The sequence below is a fragment of the Hibiscus syriacus genome, unplaced genomic scaffold (assembly GCF_006381635.1).
Source record: "Hibiscus syriacus cultivar Baekdansim isolate YM2019G1 unplaced genomic scaffold, ASM638163v2 tig00110656_pilon, whole genome shotgun sequence".
Taxonomy (NCBI): domain Eukaryota; kingdom Viridiplantae; phylum Streptophyta; class Magnoliopsida; order Malvales; family Malvaceae; genus Hibiscus; species Hibiscus syriacus.
The window spans coordinates 1,505,168-1,520,129 of NW_024062816.1; the positions used below are offsets into that span (position 1 = coordinate 1,505,168).

Consider the following 14,962-nt stretch of genomic DNA (forward strand, 5'->3'; position numbering starts at 1 on the left):
TATGTCCCTGACACTTTTGAATTTCTTTGGTCTGTCATTCGGGCCGCTACAAATATTTGTTTTAGACTTGTAGGCTGTGAATTTTTTTCTTGTTTAGCTGCTAGAAACCTTTGTTTTAGACTTGTAGAAACAATTTTAATTTAAAGGAAGAACTGATGTGTATTCTCTCTCTAAATCTCCCCGTTAATAAGTGATAAATCAAAGAATTACCTTGAAGATTATTGACATATATTAATATAGACGTTTTTATATATAGGTATATACTTATTCGTCATTGTATGATTGTTAGGTGTGAATGAGTATGTTTATCGTTATTCTATAACGGTATTTATCGTTATTCTATAACAGTATTTATTATCACTTAATGTATTTACGTGTGAATGAGTATGTTTATCGTTATTCTATAACGGTATTTATCGTTAGGTATCCTATTAATAATTGAAATATTTTATTCGAAATCGATCCAAATAAATAGAGTATTTTATAAATCTCCCCTAGTTAGGTCAACATATATGTGACAATAATGTTAAAATCATTATATTTCTAAAGAGGGCTCCATGTGTATTGGATCCTTTTCCAATCTCGTGTGTTTTGCCAAATAAAATTGACATATAGTGAATTACTATTAATTAACTAAGCTTTGTTCACTATGTCAATTGATTGGAACTATGGATTGATAAAACTTGTATCCCAATTGCAGTTTTATTATGAGCCAGGGACAAAAAGACTGTTTCGATCATTGAAGGCTGCTCTGAAGCATGTGCAAGAGATGATAGAAAAACAAAACGATCAGCAACCACTTCAACCGCGACCCAAGAAGGATCACGAGCAAGACCGTGAACTGCCTCGACCGCAGTCCGAAAGCGATCACAACCAAGCATTAGGAGAAAAACATGAACGCAAGCCAGTGACTCTAGAACTTGGAGATGAATTCGAGGCAAGCATCGAATGACTATTGTATCTTAGTTTTAACGTCTTGGTTGCTTAATGCCTATATCCTCTATTGCAGCCAGGGGAAAGGAGCCAGTTCCGAAGAATGAAGGATGTTCATAGATACTTGCGAGCAAGGGGAGGGCAACTAAACAATCAACAACCACCTCAATCGCAACCTCAAAACAATCACCAGTAAAAACTGGTGCAAAAACATGAGCAGACATCAATGAAAAACTGGTTCTAGAAGTTTTCAAGGGGTTAAGACTTTTTCTATATCTTTGAAACTTACAAAACTTGATAAGAACAGTTGCAATGATTTCGGGTTGTTCTTCGTGTGCTCATGTTTGGTCCAATTACAGTTAACAGTTTCAATGTTGTTCTCTATGTACTACAATTACAATTACAGAAGCTGTCAAGGATTCATTAAACGTGAAACGATCATATATATATATATATATGTTATTTATAACTCGGCGTCAAAGGATTCAAACAGTTTGGTCCAAGAGTTGGAATGTAAATTTAATATTTAAGGTGGTAAACACAAAAGAAAGTCCTAGTTCAGGTAATGCTCTCTTCCCATTCATACTGTTCCACCATATAAGTATATAGCATTTATAAATAGACATCTATAGTCGAATATCGGAAGAGAATGGACGCATGTAATAGAAAACAATGTGCTCCATTCCAATGCAAAGTCTGTTGTAAGCAGACGCAGATGAAAGAGCTTGCTCACCGGCCATTAGGCTCGTCAACCCTTGGTCTGCACTCCATTTGTTCAAGAAACTTAGTGAGTTGCAAATGCTTAGAGGCCCATTGCTCTGCTAATTTTTGCTCCTTTGCTTCGGCATCTCTTCTTAGCCCTTCTAGTTGTTCCCTGTATTCAGCTTCAATCCTATCAAGGGCAGTCTTCTGCTCTTCCCTTAGAGCCTTGATCTTCGACTCTATTTCTTCCATTTTATCCCTCCTGCGGCAGGCCTTCTCAGATTCAAGTTGTAACTCGAACCTCCTTAATCTCCAGGCTGCTTCCTTTTTATGTGCAGCCCAAGCACGGTGCCCTTCTTCCAGCTCCCTGCAGCAATCCACCAGTTCAGATATCAACATGTTGTCACTACTAGAAGGAAATGATCCATGGGGAACCATATTTCCCAACATTGGTTGCAGCCATGGGATTTGAGGAGCAGCAGGCACTGTTGAGGGAGATAAGCTTAATGTCACGGAAGGGGAAAGTGGTCTGACAACTGAGGTATTGCCTGAACTAGAAAGCCAAGGTGGAAAAGTTGGTGCAGGTGAAGGTGGGTTGGTAGGACGAAAGCCCCCATTGGAAGCAGCCATGGGAAAGGCTGAGCTATGACCTTGTTTCACTAGTTTCTCAGCTAAAGTTTCTAATATCCTATCGTACTTGCCTTCCTCGACTGGTTCAACTGTCTTATTGTTCTCCTTGTGTTCCCTTTGTTGCTTCTCTTTAAATAACTCCCACCACTTGCCTAGTCTTTTAGCAGTTCTGCCAGGGACTTCAGCAGCAATTTTCTTCCATTTGTTTCCGTGTTTGGCTTGAAGACGGATTACAAGACGTTGCTCCTCCTCCGTAAGAGATCCCTTCTTAATACCAGGTTTGAGGTAGTTATTCCACCTTTCTAAGCAAGATTTCGCATCCCGGTTTAGGGGTGTGTTCATGCGGTCTGACACAAGGTTCCACTCCCTCGGTCCATATTGTTTCACGTATGCGCACAACAAAGCGTCTTCCTCAGCTCTCCAACGCTGTCTCTCCTTCATATCCAGGGGTAAACACCACTTCCCATCGCTCTACAACGATCCTCATAATGTATCTGCAACAAAACCAGTAAGTTCAACCATCACTTTGCTAATACCAGACTGATAATAGACCGATAAAACAGTAACAAACTCACTAATAACACGGAACTAGATGACACTAGTAAATTAAAGATGAACTTATAACATCATAGCACATAGAGTAGTCTCTCCATTGCACTTTCTAGACCTTAAATAAGTATCATAAAACCAAGGGTACAAACACATGGATGTTAAGAAAACACCCAAGTGCACAACACAAGCAGGCAATCCTATTTAAACAGCAATATTCATGCAGAATCATAACCACCACCTGTAACATAATTGGCCACAATATACGCCATAATCTTCTCCGCACCGAAACCAGGAGCAATTCAGGAATAAATTTCCAGACAAATTTAAAAGTACGAATCAATAACTCCAAAAGCCTCCCAAATTAGCTTGACTCGGATAGCTAACAGTTACACTCTAAATGCTGGTAGACCAATAAAAAGGATTGGTTATAAAGTGCAAAATCCGACCAGCACGATGCTACCAAACACTGCACAGAGAGACAAGTTGAATGGGGAAAACAGAACAAAAAACCAAATATTATAATATTATAACAAGATCAAATATCACTGGAGGAATGCTTTTAAGCAATGACTGAATACATAGACACAGTTCTGCCATAAACAAAAGCTATTAGTATACAGGTAGTGATGACAATCATTATTGAAGACAGCAAAACAATGCGCCAAAAAAGATGATATATGGTACAATAATTGACAACAAAAAAACGCATACCCAGGATTCTATTTGAAATGAAAAGGAAAAGCCAACAAAATTCATACAAAACAAAGCATAAAAAACAGATGATTTGAAGCGATAACATAATCCCAGAGCAAGCTTTTCTTCTCTTATAATCTACTAACAACGACAAAGGGAGTAAAAACTTGACAGAACAAGCTCACCATATTGTGTTTGGTTCAAGTGCCCGAATTCAAGCTCCGTGTTCGTTGCATCTTCAAGCTTATAATATCCGACAAGAACAGCAAAATGATAAACCGAAACCGAGAGCCCAAAGAGAAGAAATAGCGGCTAAAGGGAAAAGCGAGAGTGCGGATAGAGGAAAGAAAGGGGGCTTTTTTTATCCAAATAATATTCCTTGAGAATGATGATTACGTAGAGCAAAAGTGAATATGGGATGGAATCATTCCCATAAACAATCACTAGAATGGTGGGATTAGGATAAAAAAGGCAACAAAGGAACAGCGAGAGTAAAAGGTAAATGAAAACTCAAATTAGAGCGTTGTCAAACGCACTGTGAAATTTAGACCGAAAAAAGTGTCTGACAATAGGGGCGTGAACGCGACGCGAGTGGCACTGCGACCGGAAGGAAACGGAACTACCATTTTCTGACATCACCAGGGATATTGTTACTAGATAATTAGCGTAGATAAACAGACAACTTATTAGATTATACCACTCACATATATCGACTGAATCTTATCTTAATTAATATCTTCCTAAAATTGAGGATTCCAATGTGTTTTTCGCCTACTCATTTTTCACCATACCAGTTTTAAGATTTCGACTTAAATAATCTGGATCTATCCGGATAATATATTTGACTTTGGTGAATGGATCTCCAAGCGGGGATTCTCTGTATACACAATGATTCAAATCTGAGATATTACTTAAGTGATATCAAGTTGCTTACCAATTGAATAAAATATGTTTAATTTAGTGGTATATGGTGTAATTTATTTGAAAAGTTTATTAATATAATCGAGTGTGATATAATTGATAAAATTTGAAAATGAGTACTCATTTTCAAGTTTATTAATATAACTGATAAAATTTGAAATTTAATGGTATAAACAAATTAATGGACAAAATTTAGTGGTATATGGTGTAATTTATTTGAAAATGAGCGTACTCATTTTCAAGTTTATTAATATAATCGAGTGTGATATAATTGATAAAATTTGAAAATGAGTGTACTCATTTTCAAGTTTATTAATATAACTGATAAAATTTGAAATTTAATGGTATAAACAAATTCATGGATAAAATTTAGTGGTATATGGTGTAATTTATTTAATTTTTTTCGCATTTAATAAACAAACGAATCTGAAGATGTGTGTTTAGTTCCTTTATGTTCACGAATAAACTCATTTGAAAGCTCGTTTATTGACTCGTTTATTAGTTCATATATCCGGTTCTATATTCCTTTGATTTTTTTAACATTTTAAATAATGGTATCGATAAGGACTAAATTGAATACAATGTGAACTTTGAAGTTCAAATTGTGAAACCTAGGTATTTTAGGGACTAGTGGCATAATTTAATCATTTTTATTTGTTTGTTTAGTTAACATTTATCAATAAATAAGTGAATATGTTGATGGACGCTAAACAAACGTGACGGTGAAAATATACATGTTGGTGAACACATGAATGAATATGTTCACGAATGTTAAACGAATTGAATGCGCTATTTAATATTTAAATGAACATGAATCAAACATAAATGTTTTCATAATTCATTTACACCACTACTTATATATTAAAATAAATATAACGATAAATTGCACCAAATACTATTGAATTTTAAACGTCATATTGTTTATATATTGAACTTTCAAATTTGTTAATTATAGTATTGAACTTTGATTTTCGCTTCAATTATGTCATTGTGCCGTTAAAATGTGTGATGATAGTAAAAAAATAACATTGTTTTGGTAGCATGATTTTAGGCACTAAGCTTTAGAGAAATAACTATTTTGCCACTACAATATTACACAGTTCCATTTTTTGCATCGTACTTTTACGTTTGGTTCATGAAATTTAAGTTTAACTTTGGGAATAAGATTATTGGATTGTTCCATTACTTGATATATTATGGAGAATATTGTATTATCTTGTTTGATTTGTTTGACAATAATGTAATATTACAATGTTTTGTTGAATAATATAAGATTGTTGAAATGTATATTTTATCAAATTATTCATGTGGTATATTTTCTTTGTAATAAGTTGAATTCTTAATATTAAAATAAAAATATTTATAGAAAAAATATAGAAAATATATTATTTTTAATTTATATATTTTCATTTATAAAGTCTAAATTTATATATATATATATATATATATATATATATATATATATAAAATAAATTTTAAATAATAAATAGGTAGATTAAAAGGTAAATATGTTATTCTTTTTAATCTTTATTAATATTATATTTTACATTATTTATCTAAAAATATTTTAAAATTTACATCATTATAATGTAATTTATTAAGTTATAAATAATAATTATGATGCATTCAAAAACTTTAATATTTTAAAGAATAAAAATTATGAATAAACCATAAATCCCATTCTCGATAGGATTAATTAATTATGCGCCGAAGGATAATGGAAATAAAGAAAAAGATTTATCACAAAGTTTAAAAGAATAAAGAAAATGATAATTTTGAAATAGTTTATATATTTTAAGAATAAGTTTGTTTAACTAACAAGAATTGTTAAATATCTAAGATGAAAGAGGAAATAGGATTTCCAACACAAAAACACAACAGACACCAAAGGAAAAAGTTGATATGGAAGCAAAATTGAAAGCCTGGCTCGAATCGAAAGGCAAGAAAAAGAGTGCACTAAGAATGGTACCAAGTTCCATACATTATATGAAGAAGCTCGACTGTAACAGCTCTTGTAAAGCCAAAATTTCTAATGCCAAAGCCAGGTACAAAATAACTTGACTGGTATTTGAATACCCCTTCGGAGCAGAGTTCATAGACCCATTGCTTAATTTGAACATGTCTGCAGGGACATATCTTTGACTACCAGAAATTTATTCAGTAATGGAGGTGTTGATGTTGAGGAGATTATGTTGGAATCAACTATGAACTTAGCTGGTATGTTAATCTAGTATGAAATTTATTGGCAAAATCGTTTGAGTTATTAGTAGAATAGTTCTTACTCGATGTATTCTATGTGTAGAAGAATCATCATGCAAGGAAGAGACTACCGCAGTCGAAACATCGGTCGATACCATTGAATTATCTCCGGTTAGTGAGAGGAAAACCGCAATGCAAAGCCCCCAAAGAAAGGCCTTGTGCCCCATCAGTTCCAATATAATTCCAGAATCCATCAAGGAGCAATCATCCAAGGATCAAATTTCCTTGTCACATGAGCCAAAATCTCCCCAGTCGCCTTCCATTATCTTTGCTGCCAACAAATTCCAAACTGTGGGTGGCACCCCACTCGATAAACGTAGTGCATGGAGTTCTAAGTTGAAGGTGTGTATATACGTGTCATACATTTGTTCCAACTTGATAAATTTCCATCTGCTCTAACTTCATAAACCTTCCTGTAGAGCACTCTTATTCAAGAATATGTTGAGTTCTTAAATACAGCTAGCAGGGAAGAACTACTAGGCCTAAAGGTACCGTTCGGCCAAGTAAGACTAAGCAGTTTTTTCCCAATTTTCTCATGACACATAATCATTATTTGTTGTACATAGGGTATTGGAACGAAGATGACAGAGTATATCATTGAACTTAGAGAAACATCACCTTTAGAATCGGTAAGGGAAGTTTTCCTATGCATAATCTTTTGAATTATGGGTAAAAAGCTTAGTAGGCAGCTTTTGGCTTTGGTTGCAGCTAAGTGACTTGGAAAAGATTGGCCTCTCATCAAAGCAGGTTTACAACTTGTTCAGCAGAGCTGCAAAAGGAATTATTAAGTAATATGTTTTGTGTACTATTTTCTTGGTCTGTCAATTCAGAACTGTAGAAGTGTATTCATGCAGTACATTCATTATTGTACTGATTGTTGAATTTTTAGAAGATGGTAGTAAAAATGTGAACTTGTATCAAAATTTTCTGATATAACTGGTTCTGTTTCCGCCTTTGGGACCCAAAATTTTACAGTGGGTAAATAATGTGAGATTTAATAAATTCGTTTAGACATTAGAGTTTCCAAGAATCGACGATAAGCTCCTCGGAAGATCTAATAACCTGCACTCGAAAACAAATTCCTAATGATGAGCTCACAATTCGGATATGCATTCACTACATAAGCATGTTGACAGGTAGAGACATAAGCATACAGGAACATTAAACACACAAAGCTGAAGTAGGCATGACGGTGTGGTCGAAGGGTTTACTGTATCTCGAGACTCATACCCCTCTAACTTGCCTATGATTTCATTGGGTATATGAGGTGAGATATGTAATTGCATTGGAAACATACACCCAGTTAGCTTACCCCTTGGAGTACTTGAGACATTTGCGTCCAGTCAATAAAGATAAGTGTCCTGTCACTAGCTAAGATATATCCAGATGTTTCTAATCACATAAGACTATCATCATACTTACTAAAGAATCTCATGTGTCCTTGTTGTTTCCGAGTGTCATATAAAGGCATAACTTTTATGTCATCTGATTTCATAAGATTTTCAAGATTTTGTTGTATTAATTTGTTGTTCTCACTTGTTAGCTCATTAAAGAAGTATTAACCTTCCTAGAACCCTTTTTGAACCCTTAAGTCAAAATTAGTTTTTTTGCCTAATTCAATACGAAGGTATTGATACTAAACTCATTAGTATTCGTATTGACCTGACAGGATCGGTACCTTCTCTTGGTATCGATACAAAAAATACATTCGATGTTTTGATGATGCCTTATAGCTTCTGTCATAACCGGTTGCTATCAACATTTGGATTAGGTAAGTCAAATACCTAAAAACATCTTTTAAACAATTTTAAGAAAAATCATTTTAAAGCCAAAAATTGGTTTGTGTATTAACAGAAATTTAAGAGTTCGGGAGTCGATTATGCATGGGGAAGGGTAAACACCCCCCACAACGCCCAAAATCGGTACCTAATCGCTTATACGTTGTCGTTGCAGTGGAATTTGCAAATTCGAGTCAAAATTAAAATGAGATCCTTTATATTGAACATTGATTAATTATTTCAAATCATAAAAATTGCCAAAAATGGACTTAATTTATTTTAAGTTCGCTTTTTGTTTGAATGTTGTCGAATCACATTACTCCTATCATGTAGTGCTTTTCACGCCCATTCTACAATAGATGTTCTTGAAAGTATTCGAGTAAAGCACTTAAATTTGTATCAAATAAAAAGTTTAATAAAAATTAAAATATACGTGCAACTTAAGAAAAATAAAAAAAATAAAGAAAGCTTAATATATTTATAAGTAATTGCATTATATACATAACATATAAATAATAAAGGAAAGTAATTAAAATCTAAATATAATGTATAGCATAGGTATATTGCGAAATAAACAATATGTATAATAGACTTAACATATATATATAAAGCTTATAATTACACGTACAATAAAAGTTTGAATGAATATAAGATATTTAATGCATATATAATGGTAACGTAAATATGTATGTAAACAACTCGTAATAAATAGGCAAATACTAAAGGGATCAAAATAGGAATATACAAGAGTAAGTTAATGCAAATGTACATTTTACTGGAAAGTAAATTTAAAGTTATTACATGCAAATAAAAGGAAAACTAAATAAAGAAAAATGAAAGAGTAAACAACACTTGAATGTAGGAATGAAAAAACGCTACTTTGACTAAAAATTAAATGTACAAAATTATGCTAAACGAGTAAAAAAAACAATACCTAAAATTAAGTAGTAAGGAAATAAAAGCTGGTAAATTAAAAGGTAAAATGGACTAAAATTAAAGTCAGGGAAAACCACATGTCCGAATTAAGAAAAAATCCAATTTCATTCAGTGGTTAAAACATAAGATTACATAAACTCGAAGGATCAAAACTGCTATTTACCCTTGAAGACCCAAAGGGTGAGAGCTAGGGTGAAACAACGTCGTTTTATTAGTGATATATAACCCTAAAAATAAAGCCTATTTCCTAAGGCTTTCCCATTTTTTCATTTGTTTCAAAGAAAGAGAGAGAGAAAAAGATAGAGAGAGAGTTCTTAGACGCTCTTAAGTTCCCTTCGTCGGAGGAGATGACTGCCGTTCACCGATGGCCTTCACTGTCGTCCATGGTGGCCAAAAGGGAATCAAACAACCCCAAAATGCTCTTATCCTCTTCTTTAAGTCGAATTCAAACCTCTTTTGTCCTAAGACCCACCCTAGGAGCTTAGATCTACAACAATGTCTTTCAAAAGTTTTGAACTTCAACAACCCTTTGACTTCTGACGAGCGTCGAATATGGTAAGGTTTTCCCTCGTTTTTTTTTCTTTCCTTTTTTCGGATCTTTCCATTTTTCGAAATGGCTTCCTCATTTTTCTTTTTTTTGTCTTTTTCCCAATTTTCCCCCGAACTGATCTCCCAATCTGCCATCTTGTCTTTCGTTCCCCCTTCGAGTGTTCCCTTTTGCATGTTATATCCAAGTTTGGTGAAGCAATAAGCCTCAATCCTAAGGAATAATTACCCTAACTCAAGCATTTGACAACCCTAGATTTGCCTTTGGATTTCCTTTTATTATATTGATTTTTTGCTTGATTTGGTTGTTTACTAAGCTCATTTCCACTGTTGATTGATTTCTTGTCGCCGTTAACTGAAATGGCGACGTCAGAGCAAATAATAGAGGCGACGATGTGAAGTTGGTTGTGGGAATGGGTCGGCTTGGGCGGCGGGAGCTGGGAACATATCTGGCGATGTGAGTGGCTATTGGGACGGGTGGTAGGTGGATAACCCTAAGTTAGGGTTAGCCAAAGTGTTAACATGATGGGCTATTAGGGTTTTCAAATGTTAGACCTATTCGGGCTTGTAATTTGGTCCTGTAAAATAATAATAATAATAATAATAATAAACTCCGGAAAAAAACAGATGTCTATAATATCGATACCCTTAAGTAGAGTATTGATACTTCTTTATATTAGGATCCAATGCCATTCTAGGTATCGATACTAATTTTGGATTCGATGTTACTCTTACTTAGGGTATTAATGTTTATGCTTTAAGTAGTATCAATACTCGTCGAGTACCAATACAAAATCTGACTACTGGAATTTATAACTTAACGATGGTACCGATATCTCACCCTTGGGTATTTATACTCGAAGGATGGTATCGATACCCTATGAATAGGATATCAATACTACCCAACCAAAAACCCCTTGTTTTGGTTATCTGAAGAACAATATCGATATTATTCTTCCAATACTGATACCAAACCCTATAAATCTCTATTTTCCACAGAAATGACACCCAACTTCACCCTTTTGCCTATCTAAGGCCCCTAAGAGTTATTAAAAGCTTATGTAAGATTAAATGAGTCATAATAATTCATTTTTCATGTTCTATAACATCTTAAAACACAATCTACCATGAATGCACTTACATGTTTTATAAACACATACAAGCTAACCAAGCACGTCTAATGATCTACAAGTGGTATATATGGGTTAGAAATATGTTACCTTGATCCTAAGCTGCTGATAACAACTCAAGGTTCAACTAAGTGATAGCTTTTCTTTGACCTTGAAGTTTTCTTCAACTTCTTTCACTAATCAAAGGTCACGAAATGAAGTTACTAACTCACTTAGAAACTTAAAAAGAAGCTAAGAAGGATCGTTAGTGCTAAGTTAACGTAAATTTGTCCTTGAGTTGTTAATAAAAATGGGTATGGATAAAGCCAGTTAGGTGGTAACGCATATGGTTATGGGCAAGCTGGAGTCTGTTGTTGGTGACCTACTGTGTGATGAGAGAGAGTATTGTAGCATCGTTGGAGCGTTATTGTATGCATGTCATACTCGACATGATATCACCTATAGTGTGAATCAAGTAGCTCAGTACATGCATGCACCACGTCAGGGTAATCTGGTTGCTATTAAAAGAATACTTCGATATCTTGTAGGCACACTTGAGTATGGCCTAGTGATATCTCCATATTGAGTGAATGTGAAGATAATGGCATTTGCTGATGCAGATTGGGGTGGTAATCTTGATGATAGGAAATCTATTTATGGGCATTGTGTGTTTGTGGAGGATATTCTTGTGTCCTAGACTTCTAAGAAGCAGAAGACAGTTTCAAGGTCCACTATGGAAGCTGAGTATGGTAGTGTAGCTGATGCAGCAACAAATGTGGCTTGGTTTGATGCACTTCTTTCAGATATGGGAGTTGTGAGACAAGGAGTGCCAATTATCTGGTGTGATAACAATGGTGTTGTGGCCATGAGTAGCAATCCAGTATATCATGCAAAGGCTAAGCATATGGAGCTTGATGTGCATTTTGTGCGAGAGAAGGTTGTTGCTAAACAAGTGGTTGTTAACTATGTTCCAGCAAGTCACCAGGTTGCAGATGGGTTTACTAAGCCGTTGTCCAGACCATTGTTTGAGCAGTTTAGGTCTAAAGTTCAAGTGTTTTCATTTGATAGAAGAGAGGAAAAAAAAAGCAGGGAGAATGTTAGAACTATAGGTTATTATACAGTTGAGAACGTTGAGAGCAGTTAAGAGTTTGTTGAGAGTTGATTACGTTTACATGCCAGGAGTATGTGAGCTATGATGTACCTATATAAGCATGGCCTAGTGCCTTTGTAAAAGCAGTGAATAAGAAATCCATTTCTTGATGTTAGTATAGAATTCTTTACACGCCCATATGCCCCCCTCGATGCACATTTTCCAACGTTCCCTTTGTTGATCGAAGTTGACATATCTGTTTTTTGCTTGCTTTAGAAAGATATTGTGAACTTTATTGTAGAGTGCAGCATACGAAGATATTGCAAACTTTATCGATTTTTCATTGAATGTGTCATATTTTATTAGATCACTATACATTATAAACATGTGTTTATAATTATGAATTTTTAATCCAAAAAAGATGTATTCGAAATCCTGCCAAAAAATGTAGCTGATATGATTCGAACTGGATGGAAGCTCAAGACAAAATGCAAACTTAGGGTCCGTTTGATTCTAGAAAACATTTTCCATTTTTATTTTTTTATTTTTATTTTCAAAAAATAGTTTTCATTTTCAAATTTCTGAAAGTGAAAAAACATGCTTGGTCAAAAGAAATGAAAACTCGTTTTCAAAAACGAAAATAGTGAAAATGTGTATGGTATCTAATTTTTTAAATATAAATAAACAAATAAATAATTAATTAATTAATAAAAATATAATTATTAGAATAATATAATAATACTATGATTAAACAATTGAAATTTTTGAATCCAATAAAAAGAATTCAATTTGTATTCTTAATAAAAATAATAATTAAATATAATTCAAAAGATATACTCACCATTATCACTTCATAATCACTACATTTGTTTTGAATTTCTAATTAAGTCTAATTAATCCATAATGGTGTAGCAATCTCTTCTCAAACTTGAGCCATCTCGTCAGTTTGTGACATACAAATGTAATATGCTCCTCGTTCGAATTAGATGAATTTGCTTCTGTGTCATCAAATTTGAAAGACAATACCAACAACAACCTCAATAAACAATAATATAATAGCAACTGGGGACCTTATCTAAGGCCAATGATACCTGTGAGAAGTTGGAAAAATCGACGGAGCTTCCTTTGTCTATTGGACGATTCTGAAAATTTAATGCTATTGTTTTCGCCTCCAGAGAATCCAATAAGCAAACAACTCACCAACATGCCTCCTAATTTCAATTCCGTTTATTCTATTACATGTTGGGACGATACTTAAAATGATTACATAAATCAGTCGAAAAATAATGAAGCTTTAGCAATTCTATGGGTCAGAATGACATTCAAATTGGTTTAGTACATATCTCAATGAAAATAGTTTAACAGAACATCCTTAAACGAAAGGAATTCGAACAACAAAGACTCCAATTCCAAAAGACAAACAAGGGAAGAAGCAACATGAAGCAAGAAACAACAGCAGGCTACCCACAAAAAGAAATAATCAGCCTAACTAGAACCTAAGAAGCACGGGTACGGCAAAGGGAGGGCGTTTCAAGTACCCAAAAGTCCCCGGCACGGGGACAGCACGGGGACGGCTGGGGACGCACCACGGTGACGGGGTACAGTCGTACAAGGTCGGGGATGTTTCAATCGAGACCTGGGATGTTTCGGGGACGGCATGTGTCTATCACATGCATCTCCAGGGGTAATTTTGGTATTTTGCGTTAATAGATTAAAAAAACAAAACAAAAGAAAACCTAATCACTATCGAGGAATGGGATTAAATTCAAAATTTCCTGTAACCTTCCTGCTCCCGTATCCTCTCATTTCTCTCCAGCTCTCCAGCCAGCCTGTTGCTCGTAAGTCATTCTTCTCTTTTCTATTTCAATTATGCAAAGTTTCATTGTGGTATTTCAAAGTTTCGTATCAGTAGATCCATCCCATAGAGAATTTTTTTTAGAAAAAAAAAGCTTCGCTGGTTCATGCCAATCAAAGTTGTTTCAATTCTAGCTTTAAAGATTTACTACACATGCATGTCAATCAAAACAATTTTTAACTCGTTGGTAATTTAGTTTACATAATTTTATATAAAAATAGATGTTAAACATGAAAAAAATAATTGCAGAGGAAAAAATAAAAAAAAATAGATGTTAAATATTTGTTGTTTCTTAATTATTTTATATAAAATAATTTTAGTTTACAAAATGGTGGGGTTGAGTGGACTGTCACATTGACCATTTTAATTTACAAAAGTCGTTGTTTCGTTGATTTAAGATGAAAAAAAAATAGATGCTTGAGTTAAGAAATGTTATTGAATTCCAGAACAAGAATAAACATTTACCATTTTAATTTACAAAAGTTGTTGGTATTGAATAAATGTTTGACATTTATAAATGACCTTTAGGTGAGGATCAAAAGAAGGAACGAGAAAGGGAAACACATGGGGATTGCAAAATATAATGAAAAATTAATTTTAAATTATTTAGTTTAACTATTTATTGTTGTTAAAAATATTTTGGGTTTGGTGTTTCATTACGAGATGAAATTAGAGTTTGGTACTTCATCAATTAATTATGTTATTAAATTATTTAGTTCTTTTTCATTATGTGTTCATTGATTTGTTTCATTCTACTTTTTGTTTAATGTAAACATATTAATTTAGTATAAATATGGCATCTCAAAGTGGTAGTGGGACTGGAAGTAATAGTGGGAGTGGGTCAATTTCATTGTCCCAAAATGAGAATTTATCTCCATTGTGGAATTATGTGACAAAGATAGAAAAGTGAGGGACTGTTGGAGGAACTTGGAATTTTTTATATAACATTTGCGGCGAA

General features: G+C 33.9%; 2 protein-coding genes across 2 annotated transcripts; one reads left to right on the forward strand and one right to left on the reverse strand.

The window, feature by feature from the left end:
* Positions 1 to 1,507: 1,507 nt before the first annotated feature.
* On the reverse strand, positions 1,508 to 3,803 carry LOC120137354 (transcription factor AS1-like). Its single transcript, XM_039153117.1, has 2 exons — positions 3,696 to 3,803; positions 1,508 to 2,759 (listed from the first exon to the last, which is right to left on the reverse strand). Exon 2 carries the CDS (start codon positions 2,704 to 2,706, stop codon positions 1,663 to 1,665), a length of 1,044 nt encoding a protein of 347 aa, XP_039009048.1. The 5' UTR covers positions 2,707 to 2,759; positions 3,696 to 3,803; the 3' UTR covers positions 1,508 to 1,662.
* A 2,503-nt stretch (positions 3,804 to 6,306) lies between these two features.
* LOC120137328 (kinesin-like protein KIN-10B) lies at positions 6,307 to 7,638 on the forward strand. The gene is made up of 6 exons (XM_039153099.1): positions 6,307 to 6,476; positions 6,560 to 6,648; positions 6,734 to 7,032; positions 7,110 to 7,178; positions 7,257 to 7,319; positions 7,399 to 7,638. Exons 1-6 carry the CDS (start codon positions 6,334 to 6,336, stop codon positions 7,480 to 7,482), a joined length of 747 nt encoding a protein of 248 aa, XP_039009030.1. The 5' UTR covers positions 6,307 to 6,333; the 3' UTR covers positions 7,483 to 7,638.
* Positions 7,639 to 14,962: the final 7,324 nt, after the last annotated feature.

What these genes read in the sequence shown, in the direction of transcription:
- LOC120137354 (XM_039153117.1), bottom strand. Translation starts at nt 2,706, where the DNA reads ATGAAGGAGAGACAGCGTTGGAGAGCTGAGGAAGACGCTTTGTTGTGC.
- LOC120137328 (XM_039153099.1), top strand. Translation starts at nt 6,334, where the DNA reads ATGGAAGCAAAATTGAAAGCCTGGCTCGAATCGAAAGGCAAGAAAAAG. An exon ending in ATTTCTAATGCCAAAGCCAG is followed by an intron (nt 6,477 to 6,559) that starts GTACAAAATAAC and finishes ACATGTCTGCAG; the next exon opens with GGACATATCTTTGACTACCA. An exon ending in AAACATCACCTTTAGAATCG is followed by an intron (nt 7,320 to 7,398) that starts GTAAGGGAAGTT and finishes CTTTGGTTGCAG; the next exon opens with CTAAGTGACTTGGAAAAGAT.